Source organism: Alligator mississippiensis, chromosome 5 (assembly GCF_030867095.1).
Source record: "Alligator mississippiensis isolate rAllMis1 chromosome 5, rAllMis1, whole genome shotgun sequence".
In the NCBI taxonomy this organism is placed as follows: domain Eukaryota; kingdom Metazoa; phylum Chordata; order Crocodylia; family Alligatoridae; genus Alligator; species Alligator mississippiensis.
Genome location: NC_081828.1, coordinates 17,153,953 through 17,172,891, shown reverse-complemented (window position 1 = coordinate 17,172,891; position 18,939 = coordinate 17,153,953). Strand labels below are relative to the sequence as shown.

The 18,939-nt window shown below is 43.8% G+C and overlaps 1 protein-coding gene across 2 annotated transcripts in view; it reads right to left on the bottom strand.

The window, feature by feature from the left end:
- The window catches only part of LEPR (leptin receptor), an 83,282-nt gene that overhangs the window by 47,397 nt on the left and 16,946 nt on the right, over positions 1 to 18,939 (bottom strand). For both annotated transcript variants that reach the window (XM_014593875.3, XM_014593874.3), the window contains exons 3-5: positions 18,080 to 18,388; positions 16,021 to 16,138; positions 1,420 to 1,625 (exon numbers count right to left, since the gene is read on the bottom strand). In XM_014593875.3, the coding sequence (XP_014449361.1) occupies positions 1,420 to 1,625; positions 16,021 to 16,138; positions 18,080 to 18,388 (633 nt within the window). The remainder of the gene's footprint in view (positions 1 to 1,419; positions 1,626 to 16,020; positions 16,139 to 18,079; positions 18,389 to 18,939) is intronic.

The window sequence follows — 18,939 nt, the reverse complement described above, 5'->3', positions numbered from 1 at the left end:
TTCAGGTGTGAATGTCCACCTGTGTGGATCAGATCACAGACTTGGGTCCTTAAAAGGCCATTTTCCGAACAAGCGTCTCACTGTAGAGTATCAGTGATAATTCTCAAGGAGTAAGACAGATACCCTTTGAGCTGAGTAAGGTTGATAAGTTGAATAAGAGTCTGATAAAGATATTGAATGTATTGAACTACTTAGGGCCAAACCTTAAATTCAGTAGTAGCCCTAACTGTCTGAACCTGACTAGCTCTTGATGGGAACAAACAGAAGCAAATGGCTCAAAACAGCTTTAGCAAGCTTGAGTCAGTAATCTTGACATCAAAATTTCATTATGGTAGCACAGAAGCATTTCTTTTTAAGAGAGGCTTCTTTGCTATAGTGTAATCTGAATGGTCACATGATTGGACTTAATGTTTCCACGTTCTGTTGCCATGTGTTCTGTTGCTATGGCTCATGTGCGCAAACAACTCAAACTTAGCTAATATTCATCTTCTTATTTTAAAACTAATTATTCTTTTTATTGAGCTCACTGATTGCAGAGCACATTATTAAAATTATACATTTTTAAAATGCATCTAACTTTACTTATTATTCAGAGCATATTACATGAATTATATCTATGTCATTTTTAACATTGGCAGGTGCAGCTGTTTAACTGAAATTTGTTCTTGTGACATAATTAAACAGAAAGCAGCATACAGTGATCCATATAATCTACTCATCTTCCAAATAATTCATCCTAAAGGCTTTTAATTTTTTTAATTTTTTTTTTTTTTTTTGCAAAGCATCAGTTAAAAAGGAAATTAATAAAACCCAACCCATGGGACCTAATTTCCTCCATTTTACTACAAGTTAGGTAATAAAAAGGACACAGCTAACCATTGCCATTGGATGCATGCACAGAAGAGCTCTCCACAAGCTGTCCTACCCTTCTGCATTCCAGGTGAGAATGCAAGTGCCTCCAGGACACCTTCCCATTTGCACTAGAAGGGGAACAAAACTAGTTGGATCCAGAGAGCAAAAGTTACCCAAAGAATAAATGTAAGCGGCAAGGATTTCTCAGGGTGCTATCTTTTATTGGACTAACTATGTAGTTGGGATAGACAAAGTTAGACAAGCTTTGGAATGAAAAACAGTCTTTGGACCTCTGATTACAGGAACCAGGCACAGGATAGTAAAAAACAGCAGAGCGGAGCGTCTGCTACCCCTGAGACTCTCTCACCCCCCTTCCCCCCACCTTGCTGTTTTTCCACCTCCCTCCCCTTGCCTCTCACAAGTTCTGGACCACCACAGCTACAACATCACTCTTGGAATAAACACAGTCCTACCTGTGGTTCTTGAAAGATTCATCCAGTAGCAAGAGGACATTTGATTACCAGTATCACTCTCTATAACAAAGATATACAATAAATCAACACTTACCGATATTTATGGGTGTGACCAACAGTAAAGGTGACTGAAGAGTCGTTGCACCATTTGTGATCTTTAACCATAAGATATAAGTGTAGCTGAGTTTCAGTGAAGGTACGTGACATTCATACTTGTCATGTTCCTTGCAGGCACAGTGACTAACCATGTAATTGCCTTTTAGAGAACTTGTAGGTATGTCCTCCAATAACAAATCGGATCTACATTGGGAAAATATAACCATTTAGAAAGCATCTCCTCAACAATATTCTACACATGCTACCATATCCTACCTGTGTTTTGGAGAAGACTTATTTGAAACAGAGAGGTTGCTCTGAAAACAGCAATGTTCAAGCTCAGCAATCAAATAAAATATTCTACTTGAATCTCTACTACAGCAACCAGTGTTCCCCAATACCGCCCCCTTTCTCTTTTAAAAAGGTAGCAAAGCAGTTTGGTGAAACAGCATTATAGAGACTTGACCCCTAGGAAAAATGGAATTGCCAGACAGGATGAGACCTGTAGTCCAACTAGTGCAGTGTCAGACAGTGGCCAGAACTAGATCCTTATAATAACAGTACAAGGAATCCCGTGGTAAGCAGATACAAAATAATCTGCCACCTAATAGAGATCTCATCCTAATTTATAGTAGTTAGACACTGAGATACCAGGAGATAGTAGTTAGACACTTTAAACCAGGAGATATGAGCTTTTATATTACTTCAAAAACTGTTGTCATATTAACTGTTACAATACCCTGAATTAGGTTTAGGTTTTTGTGAAAAAAGGCTACAAGATTTGGTTTGTGTGTAGGTTGTAGCTGCAAAACATCAGATAAATATAGTCCCAGAATTGTAACTAGTGTGAGAACTTACTTTTTATAAGCTGATGAAGTTTTGTTTACTTCGAAGGCACAACATGTTTGTTTCTTATATAATTTGACATATTTTCTTAGTAAAAAATCTCATTCAAACCCAGGCATTACTACAGTTTCTTTTGGACCAACTCCTGGAAAATATCTAGTAACTAACTCTTTTATATTCTGCATTGTTTTCTTCTCAGAACTGAACCACAACCCAAGAGACTATTTTTGGCTGAAATTTCTAGATTTGATTTCATGCATTTTTCACATGGTTGGAACACTTTCCTTCAAAGGGCCTAAGAGTACTCTGTTACTACAAATACTTTTGAAAGAATGTATGGTTTAATAAAGCCCTCACAAGTTTTAAACAATGAACATAAACAAGTAGTCACAGACATACTAAGGAGAAATAATGATGTTTTCTAAATAAAACAGTATGATATGGATATTGTGTATTATGCAATATAAAGGGCAGATGTATAGTGTCACATTAGAATTTAGGTTTAAATTAATTCAATTCTCTGAATCAAAAAAAAATATTTAAAAAAAGAAGGCATTCTTAAAGCGTGATGGGTGCATGCATTCAGTTGTACACAGAAGAACATACACTTGTTTAATGTAATGAGTTGAATGGCACAAGTCTGGTTGGCCAAAATTCTCCCGAGTTGCCAAACCAGGCAAATTATACAAATGGAAACAATCAGTGCCTTTTTATTTCATGTAATTGTGCATTCTTTACTGGCTTTGCCACATTGTTTTGTCAAAACACCTAATACTTTTGATAACTCTAAAATAATTATTGTAAAGTATCCCCCCCATAGATAATGTGACTTAATGTTATATTTAATTTAGGGGAGGGAAAGGCAATTCTATATTTTATGGAAAAATGTTCATTGTAGTGTTTTAGGGGGTGGGGTTTAATGCAGCAAACACAAGTTGCTCAGATGTTTGCAAAACTTCACATTCTGGGGCAGAGCGATTAGTCAGGAAAGCACATGTCTGTCACAGTGAACGCCATTATAAGGCCTTGGTCCTGAAAGGAAGATCTACTAACATGGATCTCCTTATGAAACTAGGTTCTGACTTTGCTTTGCCCCACATATATTTATTTTATTTTGATTATATCAATATATCCAATACCTTCCAGCAGCCATTTTTGAGGATGCTCCACTAAACTTCTAGGAAATAGTGGGTGACTGAATCTTCTTCCTAAGCACTTGCAGTATTGAGGAATTGTCAAATAATTTATGAATATTCAGTGCTATTATCTGTCAGTATAGACAGTCATAAAGCATTTTTTGCCAGAGTTCAAGGATTCTTGGATACAGCAGTAGGGCTGTGCAAAATTTCGCCACCAGTTATGTTTCGGCGCTGTTTCGAGGTCAAAACAGCAAAATCTAAATGAAACAGATATGGTCGAAACAGACTTGAAATGAAATGAGGCAAGTCGAAACATTTCGCCGTTTCGATGCTGTTTCGACATTTCGCCCATAGGTTATAACGGGGAAGGTCAAAACAGCCTATAACTTTGTCTTTTCTGGCCAGATTTGGATAGAACTTGCAGAAATGGTAGCCCCTTCTGAGGGCATGAAGCCTGCCAAGTTTCAAGGAGATAGGTGCAGGGGTTTGGGGGAAACTGCACCTCAAGCTGCGGACATGCAAAACTCATGACATAGATGATCCTGTGTGCATTAAGGCACAGCAGGCTGAAAGCTGCAGGGGTAGTGGCCCCTGCTGTGGCCACAAAGCCTGCCAGCTGTTGAAGAGATAGTAGCAAGGGTTCTGGGGCCCTGCACCTCTGGCTGCTGACAGGCAAAACCCGTGACATGGGTGCTTGTGCAACTGTGTCCATCTTGGGGCACGGGGAAGGACAAACTACTGCAGGCCTGGCTGCTAGGTCCTGCTGTGGCCACTAATCCTGCCAGCTATCGAGGAGATTGGTGCAGGGGGGGTCTGGGGCCCTGCACCCCTAGCTGCTGACAGACAAAACTCATGACATGGGTGCTTGTGCAACTAACTGTGTCTGTCTTGGGGCAGTTGATTGTCTGTATTGATTATTTCCTCTCCTTAGTCTGTAGTTTTGTAGGTGTTAATCCCTGCTTGTTAAGTCATTATGTAGTAGCTAGGTACTGTGTACTGAGCTGGTCCCCGAGTGAATCATGATTAATTGGCAACTGGTAACACAATAACTTAGCAGCTAGGACTAGAGTAGTTCCCCTCCCCAGACAGACACAGTTGCACAAGCACCCATGTCACGAGTTTTGCTTGTCCACAGCTTGAGGTCCAGTTTCCCCCAAACCCCTGTACTTACCTCCTTGAAACTTGGCAGGCTTTGTAGCCTTAGCAGGGTGCAGTTTCTCTGAACCCCCTGCACCTATCTTCTTGAAACTTAACACACATCATGCCCTCAGAAGGGGCTACCATTTCTGCAAGTTCTATCCAAATCTGGCCAGAAAAGACAAAAGTTATAGGCTGTTTTGACCTTGCCCATTATATCTGTGGCAGGGGGCCATCTCGGGGCTGATCTCCATGGCCCGCCCACCTGTCCTTGAGCCAACTGCCCGCCTTCTCGCCTGCCACACCTTGATGTTAATTGATTCACTGATTGATGTCAATTAAGCGGGAGGCTGCCCATTTTAGTGCCCCAATGCCAGAGGGCACTCTCTGCCTTCATCCAGGCTACCTAGCCCCCCAAAGCCATTTTCCCCTCTCGGGCATGGTCCCTCCTGGGACCTTCAGCTACTAGCCCTGGCCCACCTCCAGGCCAGTCAGGACCCCAGGCCCCTGGCTCTTGGGCGTCCCTCGCGGTGGGCCCCTGGCCCTTTTGACCCTCCTGGTCCTGGCCCCAGCATGGGCCAGTCGAGGGGACTCTCTTGTTCGAGCTGGGTCTCTAGCCCCTCACTCTTTCCCAGGGTCCACCCTCTGGGCCCCTCAAACAAACACTGGGGTTACCCACCCGGTGGTGGGGGCAAGGGGTTAAGGCGCCCCGACCCGCCTTTCACCGGGGTGGTCACTGGCCTGGCATTTCCTGGGGGTTCCCGCACCACTGAGAGCCCCACCAGGCCACCCACTCCTGGCAGGGTGCAGTTTTAGGTCATGCCCAGGACCAGGAGCCTCCTTACCATCCCCTTCAGCTCCTCCCTTACCCCCAGATTGTTCTCAGCAGCCCTCTGGCCAGGTGATGTTGCTGCCTGGCCTCCAACAGCCAAACTGCCCTGCTTATATAGGCAGCCCTTAACTCCCAAAATGGCTGCCCTTGTCAGGCACCTGGTGGTTGCCAGCTCCAGGCCCTTAAAGTGGCAGGCACACACAGTGCCCTGCCACAATATCCTATGGGCGAAACATCGAAACCAGGTCGAAACGGCAAAACATTTTGACAGAACAAAACAGAACAGCCATTTCGACTCGAAACGGCAAAACATTTTGACAGAACAAAACAGAACAGCCATTTCGACTCGAAACGGCAAAACATTTTGACAGAACAAAACAGAACAGCCATTTCGACTCGAAACGGCAAAACATTTTGACAGAACAAAACAGAACAGCCATTTTGACTCGAAACAAGTCTAAATGAAACACTGTTCTGTCAAAACGAAACGCTTCCATTTCGCATAGCCCTATACAGCAGTTATGTAACTCTAAGCTGGAGATACTTTCCAGTCCGAGCATCCAGTGCTGGAGTTATTTGTAACATTTTTATTAGTCTGTTTTTTGTCTTGCTTCTTCCCTGTACTATATTTCCTTTAAAACTTAAAAAAAAATTCCTTTTAAATTACTGCTTGTCTACTCTTGTTACTCACACATTTCATAATTATTCTCCTAAATAATATAATCAATCCATAACAAATTAACAACAATGCATAATTGAACTCCAGACCTAACACAGTTTACATGGTTTATAAAATTATTTTCCATTGTTAATATGTTTCAAAATGTAATGATATATCTTTTATAAAAATAGCAACCCATAATAATATACAATTGAGGCATACCTAGATTATTTACCCTTTGTGCACACTGAGGGCCAAAACAATGAATATAGCATAAGAATTATAATCCAACATTCATGGCCTACAATACAATTTTTACCCCACACCTCCACAGATCAAAGACTTGAACCAAAGATCATTCGAATTACTACAGTCTTTCCCATAACTTCATTTGGGGCCTAATGCAAAATCCATTAAATATAATTACACTAGATACAATTAAGAAACCAAACAACTGTTGGACATTGAATGAGCTCTTTGGATTTATGAGCAGGCTCTCACCTTGCTGTTCAATAGGCATGGGTCAAAACTAGAGCTCTGAATCCAGTACCCTTCAAAATCCATGGAGGTTCAAGCCTATATTCCTTAACTGATGACATGCCAGTGGCTACAAGTCAGAATTAAAATTGAATGGGTCCCTGTTTCCAGGTGTGGTTTCTTTGTGTTCACCATTTCCAAATAAAAATGGTTGGCAAATCATGAAAGCAGTTGTGAGATAAACTGATCTCACAAGGTTTCCTTTATTCCAGGACAAAATATTAAAGCAGTAGTTCCAAAATGTTCTGGCTAATTAAACACAAACCCTGATGATTTGGGTCTCAAACCCAAAACCCAAATCCCAACTCCCACATCTAACCTTTTCCAGATCTAACCACCATATTTCTAGCTCAGGGATAATCTATAGGTATGAGCTATTGGTAACACCACTCTTATGCATCATTGTTTTGTTTTGTTTTTCAGATGATGACGTGTTACAATAGCAGCATTCCTTACAAAGTTTCTGAGGTTTATTTTATGCAGTTTATCCAAAGTGGACTTGTTTAAAGAAGAAACACTCTCCCCATTCTAAATTGCTAGATTTAGATTTTTACAGTCACCCACCCCCAACCACTCCGATTTTTTCATTTGTTTTCTGGATATAATGACATCATAGGAATATAAAAGTTTCCAGAACAGTGAGCCCAGGCAGACTTCCTTAGCTGGCATCCCACTGCCTTTCCAGGTAAGCACCTGTAGCTTTGTGAAATAAGTGGAAAAGAAGTATGGGCAAAATTTCGTACAAAGCAGCAAGCTGGAAATTTGAACTTTATATCAAACTCACAGGATACCAGGAGAAGCCCAACTAAAGATTCTCTGCAAGAAAAAAGGTTTAAAATTCTCAAAGAAGCCAAAATTTAACAGTACAATGAAGTTAACAGTTTACAAAAGGAAAGGATTTGTGTCTGTATGCAGAGGACACAACGACGAGAATATGGGAAATGTCTGTACTATTTTTATGAAAGCATGCCTGGTTGTTTCCTCATTTGCTATTGTACTGTTAGCTACCAAGATTGAAAGGGTTACTTCCTTCAAGGGACAGGAAGGTGTGGGACTCACAGATGCATAACAGCTGATACAAAAGCACTATCAAGGACTTTCTGAATACAAATGGAACTATCTTGGAGATTCAGTGGAACAGCAATGGCTGGATATTGGCTTTAAGTTACTAGCAGCCAAAAGAGGCATAATGTGAAAGCAGCATGATTTAGAGCTGGAAACAAAGGAGCAAGTTATGAAAAGATGGGGAAGAAATGAAATCCCAGATGTTCTGGCTAGGAGCACATAACACTGCCATCACGGACATGCATGCAAACTTTGCTTTTTTAAAGGAAAGAATCCTGCACGCTGTGCTCCAGGTGCCGAATAAAATCCATCTCGTTTCGATAAGGCTTTTCTGCCTCACTAAGGAGCAGCTGATGGTTGCATAATTCCCAAGTGGGGTAACTCACTGACCAGGAGATCAGTGTTCTCTTGGACCCAGCTGGGAGAGCTTCAATAAGGAACAGGTGTGCTAAAACCAGGCCCCAGCGTTCAGGGTAGTGGAGCTGCAAGACTCATCTTTTTAATAGTAGGAGGCAAAAGCACAGAAAACCCTGTGGGTCTGTAACATGCTGCCAACCAAAGAGTAAATCTGTAGTCAGCGTGCCAGGATTCATCTGTGAAGTCCCAGTCCTCACTGGTATGAACATTTCCCCCAGGATATAGTCAGTTAAAACCCATATACCTTCAGGAATCATAACAATCCTTCAAAATACACAGTTGGAATCCAGATCATTCACTTGCCATACGAAAACAACAACACTCAATGTAGATAAAATGGAGAAATTAACTACAGAATTAGAAACAAACTCTCTCTTCCCAAGAAAGTTCCACTCTGAAAGGTAAAGGTGGTTTCTGGACAGCCATTTAAACTCCCTCTCATTATCTGTGTCAGATTTTCTCCTACAACATATCTCCAACATTATATATTCATAGCCCTATATGATTCATCTCTGTACTTCAGACCCACTCTGTAATGGACAGTATGAAGCACTTTCTGTTCAGAGCTATTTCACATCACTACAATCAGAGTGGGTGAATCAAAATATTTTTTTAATGCTTGAGTTATTGAGGGCCATATGTAAGCTATTGTTTTGTTACAGATTCCTCAAAGCCATTAATTTCATCACTCCCTGGCCTAAGTACAAGAATCCTGGCATTTGATCCTAGATTGCTTTCCAGTCTTCCAAGACAGAAATAAATGCCAGGAAAGCATATTTTAAAACTGGGACTCTTTTCAAAGTAGTTGGGACTTTGTGGAAAATGTTAAGGTATCAGCAAGCCAAGAGGGGAAGCTGCCCCTTTACCAAAATATGAAATAAACAAGTTAGTTGTTCCTTTGGATCATAAGAGCTTTGTAAGAAAACTAGTCATCATTTTTCTTCTGGAAGAAAACAAGTGTTACTGCCAAATATGAAATGCTAAATGATTTTGCTTTATAATAATAAAAGCAGCAACAACTGCAAAACTATTAGTATCATTGCTTTTACCAAAAGTTTATGTATGTATGTATATAATATGGATCATTTATGCAAAGAGAAACACCCTTTCTTAATGAAAAGATAGTAAAACTAGGATAAAATAAAGCTCCATTATAACTGTCCTGATATTTTATAAAAGAAGTCATCTGGGATCCTCTTTTAAGAAGTTAGGAGACACTAGCAACCTTACATACCACATGGGAGCAGAGAAAAATGAAATAAAAGCCAGCCGTATGCATTATCAGGTCAATAAATACACAGAAGACGTTCTATGGGTGAGGTTACACAATCAGACCACACTAAGAGCACTTGAAGTGTGTGTCCACACAGTACACCTAATTAACAAGTGCCTTCTTAACAAGTGCTACTTGAGGTGAGGATTGTCTTTAAATAGTGCTACCTTGAATTACCTTAACAACTTCTGGATGCTCCACTGGTGGAGCTAGCAGCTCCTCATGTACCCAGATCAGGCCCATGTCCACCCCCCACCACCAGCCCCACAGCTGCCCAGCAGCTCTTCCTCTCTCCACCCCATCCCCTCTCAAGGTTTCCCCTGCAGGAAGCTTCTGGGCAATCACTGGGGAGGAGCTGGCGGGTGCAAGCTCCAGCTGGGGTATGCAAGCTAGTTCCAGGAGCACAGAGGCAGCACAGGCTGGAGGGAGCCTGGGAGCAGGAAAAGAAGGGAAACCACCTCCCTGAGGCTCTCAAGATGATCAGGGCAGCAGGAGGGTGATCCAAGCAGTGGGAGAGGGTGATCCAGGTGATGGCGTGCAGGTGGTGGGGTGTGGATCAGGATGAAAAGAGGGCAATCAGGGCAGAGGAGTTGATCCAAGCAGCACAATCGGAGGCATGATCAGGGAATAAATCGGGATGTTTGGGGGTGTTTGAGGAATGATTCAAGCAGCACAAGAGGGTCCCTACCCACTTTACCTTCTTCCCCTCTCCTCCCACAGTTTATACTGTGACTAGAGTGCCAGAGGCATCTCCTAGCTACAACCCTCCTCCCCATCCTTCTAGTGGCAGGTTTGAGAGATGCCCATTTGAGAAGGCATTAACCTTTAACATGAGACTGCTCACAGCACCTGCTAACTTTAGCACAGCCTAACACTCCTTAGTAACTACATGCTTAGATGAGCACAGTGAAATCAGAGCAGCAAAAAAAAAGGCTCCAGCATGGAATCACTTTCTTTCCCATCTTCTTGACCAGCACACAGCAGCTCCAAAGAACTGGTTAAAATATTCAGAAATTTCTAAATAACTATTAAACACAAAGGAAATTATAGCAATATAGTCATTACGATAGATTTTGCAGAGATGCTTTAGAGAAAACTTTCCTCTTCCAGGGAATTATAACACTAAATATAAAGGTGAACAAGGCAAGCAAGCTGTTTACTGACATTTAGGATGTGTCTATGCTCAATAGGGACGCATCGCTATGTACCTGAACCTGAAGCAGCCGAAAAGTCAGCATGAGAGCTCATATTACTACCAGGGGTCACAGTTGGGCTTTTCTAATGTATCCTGAAGCTCAGGCTGCTATTGGTAGACGAGCCAGCTAGATTAAAACTAGGTAAAGCGTGCATTCATGTTCTGCAATCCCACTTCCAACCACCATGTGGACAAACCCTCACACACGGCTTGGTGGGACAGCATACCCTCAAAGAATGAAAGTATCAGCAGTAAGCTGTATAATTTGGATATGTGTGTACTGGTTTACATAGGGAGTTTGGGGTAGAAAACAGAAGTCTCCTAAATCACAGTTTTAACTAAGAATACAATGGCCGGCTGAGAGAGATCAAATTTTAACTAACAACACCACAGAAAATCATCCACATACACACACACAACATGGCTAGAATTTGAACCTGCAATTTTTAGGAGGTTTGAAATAACAAAACTGATACATAGGTTACTAGGTTATCCCTGCCAACTTGGATGTTTCTACATAGTGCTTTCATTGGGGTGGAACATGAAGAAGTGTTTTTTTGTTTCTAACATGCCTATGCATAATAATTATGTATATACACGATGGCATAGAGTCTTCAGTGTGCACACAGGATTTCTGTTTTTAAGCTCTCATTTGAAAGTTACACACAGAGTAAATGGCAGTGTTAGAGTGATGTTGTAGCTGTGATGGTCCAGGAATGATCAGAACCTGATGAAGAATGCCTTGTATTCAAAACCTTGTCTAACTTTCTTCGTCTTTGTTCCAACCCTTGAGATTGTCCAGTACAAGTTACCACCCAAAAAAATCCTTGTCTCACACAAAATAAATACATTGATTAAATCTGTCTTGAAACGATTAACAGCTTTTACAATCTGGCTAGAATTTGAACCTGTAATTCTAAGGAGGTTAGAATGGCAAAACTGATGCACAGGTTACTAAATTATCCCTGCCAACTTGGATATTTCTACATAGTGATTTCATTGGGGTGGAACATGAGGAAGTGCTGTTTTGTTTCTAACATGACTATGCATAATAATTATAGAGATACAGAAAGCATAATGAGTGTTTGGTTTTAGAGTATTTTTAAGCATGTGGCAATAAAAAAGATTTACCTTTACTACCAGTTACAACAGTTACTTTCTGGTCTGAGTACAGAGAAAAACTGATATCTGGTATCTGTGGACCAGTGCTGGCTTTTTAAATAAGGACCACTACATATACATCTTGACTGCTCTATTGTTTTCCTAGACTTTGTTATTTGTATTATGGCAGCACCATGATGCCCCAGGTAATACCGGGGTCCAATTGGGTAAATATATAGTAACAGGCTGTCCCTGCCCTGAAAAGTTTATTTTAAAGAAAAAAATGGAAATGAACCACTCAGAGAGTGGTGGTGGACGGGTCCTATTCAACTTAGAGGGATGTGAGCAGTGGAGTCCCCCAGGGCTCGGTTTTCGGGCCCACACTGTTCAATTTCTTTATGAGCTATTTGGATGAGGGAGTGAAAAGCACCCTGTTTAAATTTACGGACGACACCAAGATTTGGGGTGAGGTGGGCATGCTAGAAGGGAGGGACAGGATGCAGCTGGACCTGGACAGGTTGCAGGGGTGGGCAAATGAGAATAGGATGGGATTCAGTACTGACAAGTACAGGGTGCTACACTTGGGCAGTAAGAACCAGCAGCATGCCTATAGGCTGGGCAACTCCCTTCTTATCAGCACAGAGGCAGAAAGAAATCTTGGAGTCATTATTGATTCCAAGATGAACATGGGCCACCAATGCGAGGACACAGTCAGTAGGGCTAACCTCACCTTATCGTGCATCCACAGATGCACCACAAGCAGGGCCAAGGAGGTGATCCTCCCCCTCTATGCGACACTGGTCAGGCCACAGTTGGAGTACTGCATTCAGTTCTGGGCGCCGCACTTCAGGAGGGATGTGGACAGCATGGAGAGGGTCCAGAGGAGGGCCACTCGCATGATCCGGGGACAGCAGGGCAGACCCTACAAGGAGAGGCTACGGGACCTGAACCTGTTCAGCCTCCACAAGAGAAGGCTGAGAGGGGACCCGGTGGCCATCTATAAACTTACTAGGGGGACCGGCGGGGAATGGGAGAGACCTTGTTCCCCCGAGCGCCTCCCAGAGTAACAAGGAATAATAGCTATAAGTTGTTAGAGAGTAGATTCAGACTAGACATCAGCAGGCACTACTTCACAGTCAGGGCGGCTAGGATCTGGAACCAACTTCCAAGGGAAGTGATGCTGGCTCCTACCTTGGGTGTCTTTAAGAGGAGGCTTGAGGATTACCTAGCTGGGGTCATTTGAGCCCAGTTTTCTCTCCTACCCAGGGCAGGGGGTCGGACTAGAAGATCTGCAAGGTCCCTTCCGACCCTACATCTATGAATCTATGAACAATTATCATCCCCGTTGTACAAATGACAAGCACAGAGATCAAATGACACACAGGAAGTCTGTGGCAAAGCAAGGATCTGAACCCAAATCTTCCAGATCCAATCTAATTAACCACAAAACCAATGTTCCTTTCTATTGGTGGCAGACTCTCCCTCACTGCAAGATCACTGTAAGTGAGCTGGTGTGTCTGCTCCCACACAGATGGGCTTGGTCCCCTTAGGAGCCCCTCAGCCAATCCATAAGTGGGTTCGAGTGCCTGCAGCCTTGCCAGCTGGCTTTGTTCCCTTGGGACCCCTCATACCACAAACAATAATCCTTGCCCAAAACAGCAAACAAACCAGCAAAAGAAAACCTTTAGCCTTTCTTCAGATGGCAGGCAAGAACCCTTAATTCTGGCCCTTCCTAGAATCAAGCTCTTCTGAGCTTCAGTCTGCCTCCTGGCCACAGCTGCCCTTCTCCAGCTTGAGCTGCCTGCTCTCTCTGCCCTTGGGTTTTTAACTGCCAACTAGTCACTCACCACTGAGTTGCTGTCTGCTCCACTTACAGGGCGAGATCACACTGCTACAGTAACCCAACAAGCTAAAGCAGCAGCCTAGTGGACCTTCATTAAAGGAGAACATATTTCCTTACACAAGTGTTAACCCCAGTATTTTATACAAGTCGAAATTAAAAGGAAAGCAGAAAATAGAAAATCCATCAGGGATATATGCCATGCAATACAACAGTTACACATGGAGAGCAAGATACTCTTGAAATGTAAACACATACACTTATCACTGAATTATCCTTTCATTTAATGCATAAACATATAAAAGAGGCACCTTTCTCAAGTTCCAGGTCATTAAAATCTGCTACCCTTCAAGCAAATATTGTTGCCTTTGTACCATAAAAATGTTTATGGAGGCACAAGTTTCAAGCAAACTTCTTGCACTCCAATTGCCCCGAAATGCTTGTGCAATGAAATCTAGTTTGTGATGCGTTACAGGGGTGGATGCCTGTTCACTTATCGTGTGCCCTGGGAATTCTCCTGCAGGATCAGGGTACAGCAGCATGAAATGTGTGCCCAGGTACCTGGGGCCATTGTGCCATAGGGTTGGGCCTGCAGCACTCCTGGGGTTTCAGAGAGAAGGAGAGGAACAGCAACCCTGGTGACATCTGTTTCTACTGAGCAATCACATCAGCTCTGCCAGAACACATTCTAGCACAGATGCTGCCACAACAAAAACAACATCTGCTTTTACCCTCAGAGGTGTATCAAAAATGCTAGATTCTATCACATAGGAAAGGATCTGGGTTTTTTGTTTCCCACTGAAAAATGGGAAAAAACATGGATTTCCCCCTTTTAACTGAGAAAAACATGGATTTTTCATTTTAAATGGAAAAGTGCAGATTTTCTACTTTTGCAAAGAGCTTTCTGCAGGCTGGCAGAGTTCCAGTCTTCAAGGGGCTGGGGGGAGCAAAAGGGGGGCGGTCAGGCAGGGGGTGTCATGTGCATGTACATGCTCATACATGCATGTGGCTGCCGGGGAGCCTGGAGAGCAGCTCCTGCAGATAAGTCTGGCGGGTGAAGGGGGGATAGAGGCCCCCATAGGGAGGGAGGGGCAGGGGGAGGAGGGACAGGCTCCCCACTGCTGTGTGCACTCCTGAGAGGGGCAGGGGGGCACGTGTCCCCCAGATCTGTGTGCGCAGCAGAGGCAGGATGCCTGCTGTGGGCTCAGGCTCCCTGCCCTGCTGCCCTTCCGCCTGGGGCCTCCGCAGCCCAGCGGGGGGAATCCAGCACAGTAAGGCAGAGCAGGGCCAGACAGGGAAGCTCCTTGCTGCTGCAAGCCCTGTGCCACTGTGGCAAGGAGCCCCCTGCCCGCCTGGCAGCAGCAGGAGAAGCGGTGCAGAGTTGTGTCCCTCACAGTTGCTGTGCAGGCAGGGGGCACCTTGCCAGGGCAGCGCAGGGCTTGCAGTGGCAAGGAACTACCCTGCCTGGCCCTGCTCTGCCTTACCACACTGGGTCCTGCCCGTTAGGCTGTGGAGGCCCTATGGGGAGGGCATCAGAGTGGGGAGCCCTGAGCCCTCAGCAGGTAGCTCGCACCTGCCCCCCCACAGTGTTGCTATGGGGGATAGGGGGATGCATACCTGGGTCCCTGGCCCCATAGCCCTGGCAGCTGGTAGCCCCCTCTGGCAGGGGCTGGGGCGTGGGCTGCTGCATTTGGGGAGTGAGGGGCACCAGCAGGGCCAGGGGACTGTTGGGGAGAGTGAGGGGCAGCAGCAGGGGTGAAGCGCTATGGGTAGGGAGTGAGGGGCAGCAGCAGGGGTGAGGGGCTGTGGATGTGGTGTGAGAGGCACCAGCAGGGCCAGAGGGCTGTAGATGGGGAGTTAGGGGCACCAACAGGGGTGAGGGGGCTGTGGGTGAGGCGTGAGGGGTTTGGACTTGCATCCTAGTGAGCAAAGGAAGATGGAGGAGCTCTGATTTCACAGAGGAGGGGCAGGAGATTGCATGTGGCGGTGGTGGAGGCCACCACTGCCAACCACCACCCCGCGCCACTGCCACCGCCACGTGCAAGCCCAGATAACCGGAATCCCCCTTTACCCCACTCATGCCGGATAACAAAGCTTTTACTGTACCATGATAAATTACTGAGACACACAACAGAATAGGTGTAAACTGAAGCAGACAGGACCACAGTCAAGTTTGAGTATAAAAGGAATTAAGGGTTGCAAAAATCAATATATTGATGCAAAGCATCTTTGACTTAGCCCAAACAAAAAAAAGCAGTTTCATAAATATGAGGGAAAGACAAAAAGAGAAAGGAAATTTCATCTTACCCAAACACCATTTAAACACTGAAAATATATATGACAATACCTTGTGTCCTATGTAAAAATGATCTTAAAACAAACAGGCCAACAGTCAAAATGGATATTTTATCCACTATAAGACTTAATGCTATTGAAACGTTACAGATGAGACATACTATTTTTGAACCGTAAACCTGTGGCACGTTTACTGGTGCTTTAGGAAATTCTTTCACTTCTACTGCTGACAATGGCAAACTTAATACATTTCGTACTTACAGAGCATATAAAAGATGAACCTTCAAATCTCCATTCACGTGCGACTTAGACAATTTCAAGATACAGACTAGCTGTTCCAGATCTCCTTTAGTCCAACATTCAGTGTTCCAGCTCAAATCTAAACAGGAAGAAAGACTTTAATGCTTTCTAAAGCACACTGAAACCTAAAACATTTGAAGAGCTAAAATAAATCCACCAATACAATATTTACTTGATTCCAAGATGAGGTTTTTTCCCCCCCACTTAACATGGTCGGGGAAAGCCCCTCATCCTGGAATCAAGGAGGAGGCAGTGGGATGACAGGCAGCTGCTTCGACTCTAGCTTTGGCTCTGTCCACAGCCCTGGGTTGGGGCCAGAGCCGCAGCTGCTGCCTGCCTGCCTGCCCCCCTCCCCCACCTCTGCACCCCTGCCTTCCCCACCAAAACAGCCTCTGGCCATTTCCCCTTCCCCATTCCCACCCCCATTTTTCCTCCCACTGCAGTTTCTCCCCACCCCACCTCCCCGCCCTACCCCTTTCCAGCCCCTCTCCCTTGCTCTGGCACCAGTAGGCTCCGTACCCACTTTGGTGTGGAGCCAGCACCGCTGCTATGGGGCCAAACCCCAGGCTGGAGCAGGGACAGAGCCTACTGGCACTGGAGAAAGGTTGGGGGGGGTGGAAGAACATAAGGGGGGCAGAGGCTGTCGTGGAGGAGGAAGGGGAGAGTGGGGATAGGCACAAGGGAGGGTAACTGTGGGGGGTGGGGGAAAGCATCAGAGGTCAAGCTGCCTGCTCTCTCCTCCTACCCCCACTGCCTCCCTCCCAACTGCTCCCTCCCCTGCCTGCCCCCATACTGCTTTCCCCACCTCCTGTCCCCTCCCACAGACTTCCCTACCATCTGCCCCACTACCACTGCCTTCCCCACTGCAGTGGTGGGGATGATTTTAAGACACTCCTCCAATAATTAGATTCATACACGAAAGATGTATGCATCGTTTATACATTTTTCATGTATGAAATCTAATTATTGGGGGGGGTCATCTTAAATTTAGGGTCAGATTGGATTCAGGTCAATACAGTATTTTTAACCATCAATGTACTTGCTGTGTTGGACAAAAACAACAGGAAGTGAAAAAGAAAAAAACTGACATTTTCCCATCTGCAGTTACGGCTGGGCCTCATCCCTGCAAATATTTAGGAAGGGGCCTCCTTGAGCTTGAATGAATCTATAGAAAGCACATGCATATATGTAGTGCTTTAAAGATGAAGATCTTAGCCATGATCTGCCTGGCAATTACTCACTATATCGTTCAGATACAAAGAAGGACATCATTAAGGTCAATTACAAAAGTTTCTGCTTACCAATACAAATGGAGAAAGGTAGGGAGGTGTGTGTGTGTGCGCGTGCGTGCATGCACAGGTTTCTGTCATTTGCCAATTTTTTTTGTTACATCTCTACTAGTATAAGGTATAAGAAAGCAACACAATTATTCTGGTTATACTTTTCAGAATGACTTATTTAACAAAAAAGGCCATGATGGATGGATTAAATTCGAACCCTACTGAAATCAAAGGGAATTTTGCCACTGACTTTATTATCATTATTTTTTCTATTGCAGTCTCGCTGAGGCAAATATTTTCCTTCATGCTTGTACAGGGCCCAATACAAATGGAAAAAAGTAATTAATAAAAGGACAGATTTGGGGGAGGGGGGAGAGAAATGCATTTTACCAGAAGAAGCAGTGCATTAGTTCAACCTGACTCCACAGCATCTGTCTAAATTGGGTGCTTCAGTGGGGCTTTCTGGCATTTTTATCTAATAGCTGATTCAATCAGCTATTAGATAAAAGTGCCATAAAAGCCCCGCTGAAGCACCTGATCTATACAGATGTTGGGCGAGCCAGGTTCAACTAACACGATGCCTCTTCTGGGCACATGCTGGGCTTGACACAGGGGTGCATGGCATTTTAAGTAACATGCCATTTTATTAAATGTCTGTAAGTGGCCAAAATTGCTTGAAAAATGAAGAAACTGTGAGGTCCAATACCAAATTCCTTTAAATACTTACATTACAAACCTACCTGTGTGAAGAGAAGCTAAGACACTTATTTCTGTAGAAATAAAACTCTTTGTTTCCGTGCTTGGTTTGTACAAAGAACAATTTATGTTTATATCATTCCAAAGGCAGCAAAGAAAACTCTGGTCGGTCACCCCCACCATGGGGTTGGTATCAGCCATTCCACAGCCCCCATTCAAACAGGAGTTGGTCTCTACAACTCCAGAAGGCACTGGTATGATAGAGGTCTCATTTGGTGACATGCAAGGTAACATAAAGCTCCAGGGAGGAATATGATGTACTAAACAATGAGCAACTGCCATTTGAAGAAAGTCTGAAAATAAAGAATATGAAAGAAGAATATGAAATCAAGGAAACAAATTACTCTACTTCATCCTCTATGAAAATAAAGTGAATGTTGTTATATAGAAACATTTTTTTTAATATTCAACATTTTTTAGTATTAAACAAGAACCAGTCTCCAAGAGCCAATGTCCTCTGCATTGGTGTGGATGTTTCTGTTGAATTAGGCAAGTGATTTTGAACCAGGGTACCAGGGCACCATGGAGTACTTTGAGATTCTTTCAAGCATGTCACAGGGTGCCACACAACATTAGCACTGTTAGGTGAGCAAACACAATTTGTATGATAAACCCAGAAATTTCAAATACGAATCCATAGTGTTAAAACCATTCTGACCTGCTGTGGTCTTTCTGAGTTCCACACAACAGAAAAATTGCTCTATTATTTTTCTATAGGTTAAAAAACAAGTGGAAACTAATAGGAGTTAGTGTTTTCTGAGAGGTGCCTCAAAGCTATTGAAGAGTGCCTCCATTTAAAAAGGTTAAGAACCGCTGACTTAGGCTCTCAAGACTTTCATATGCC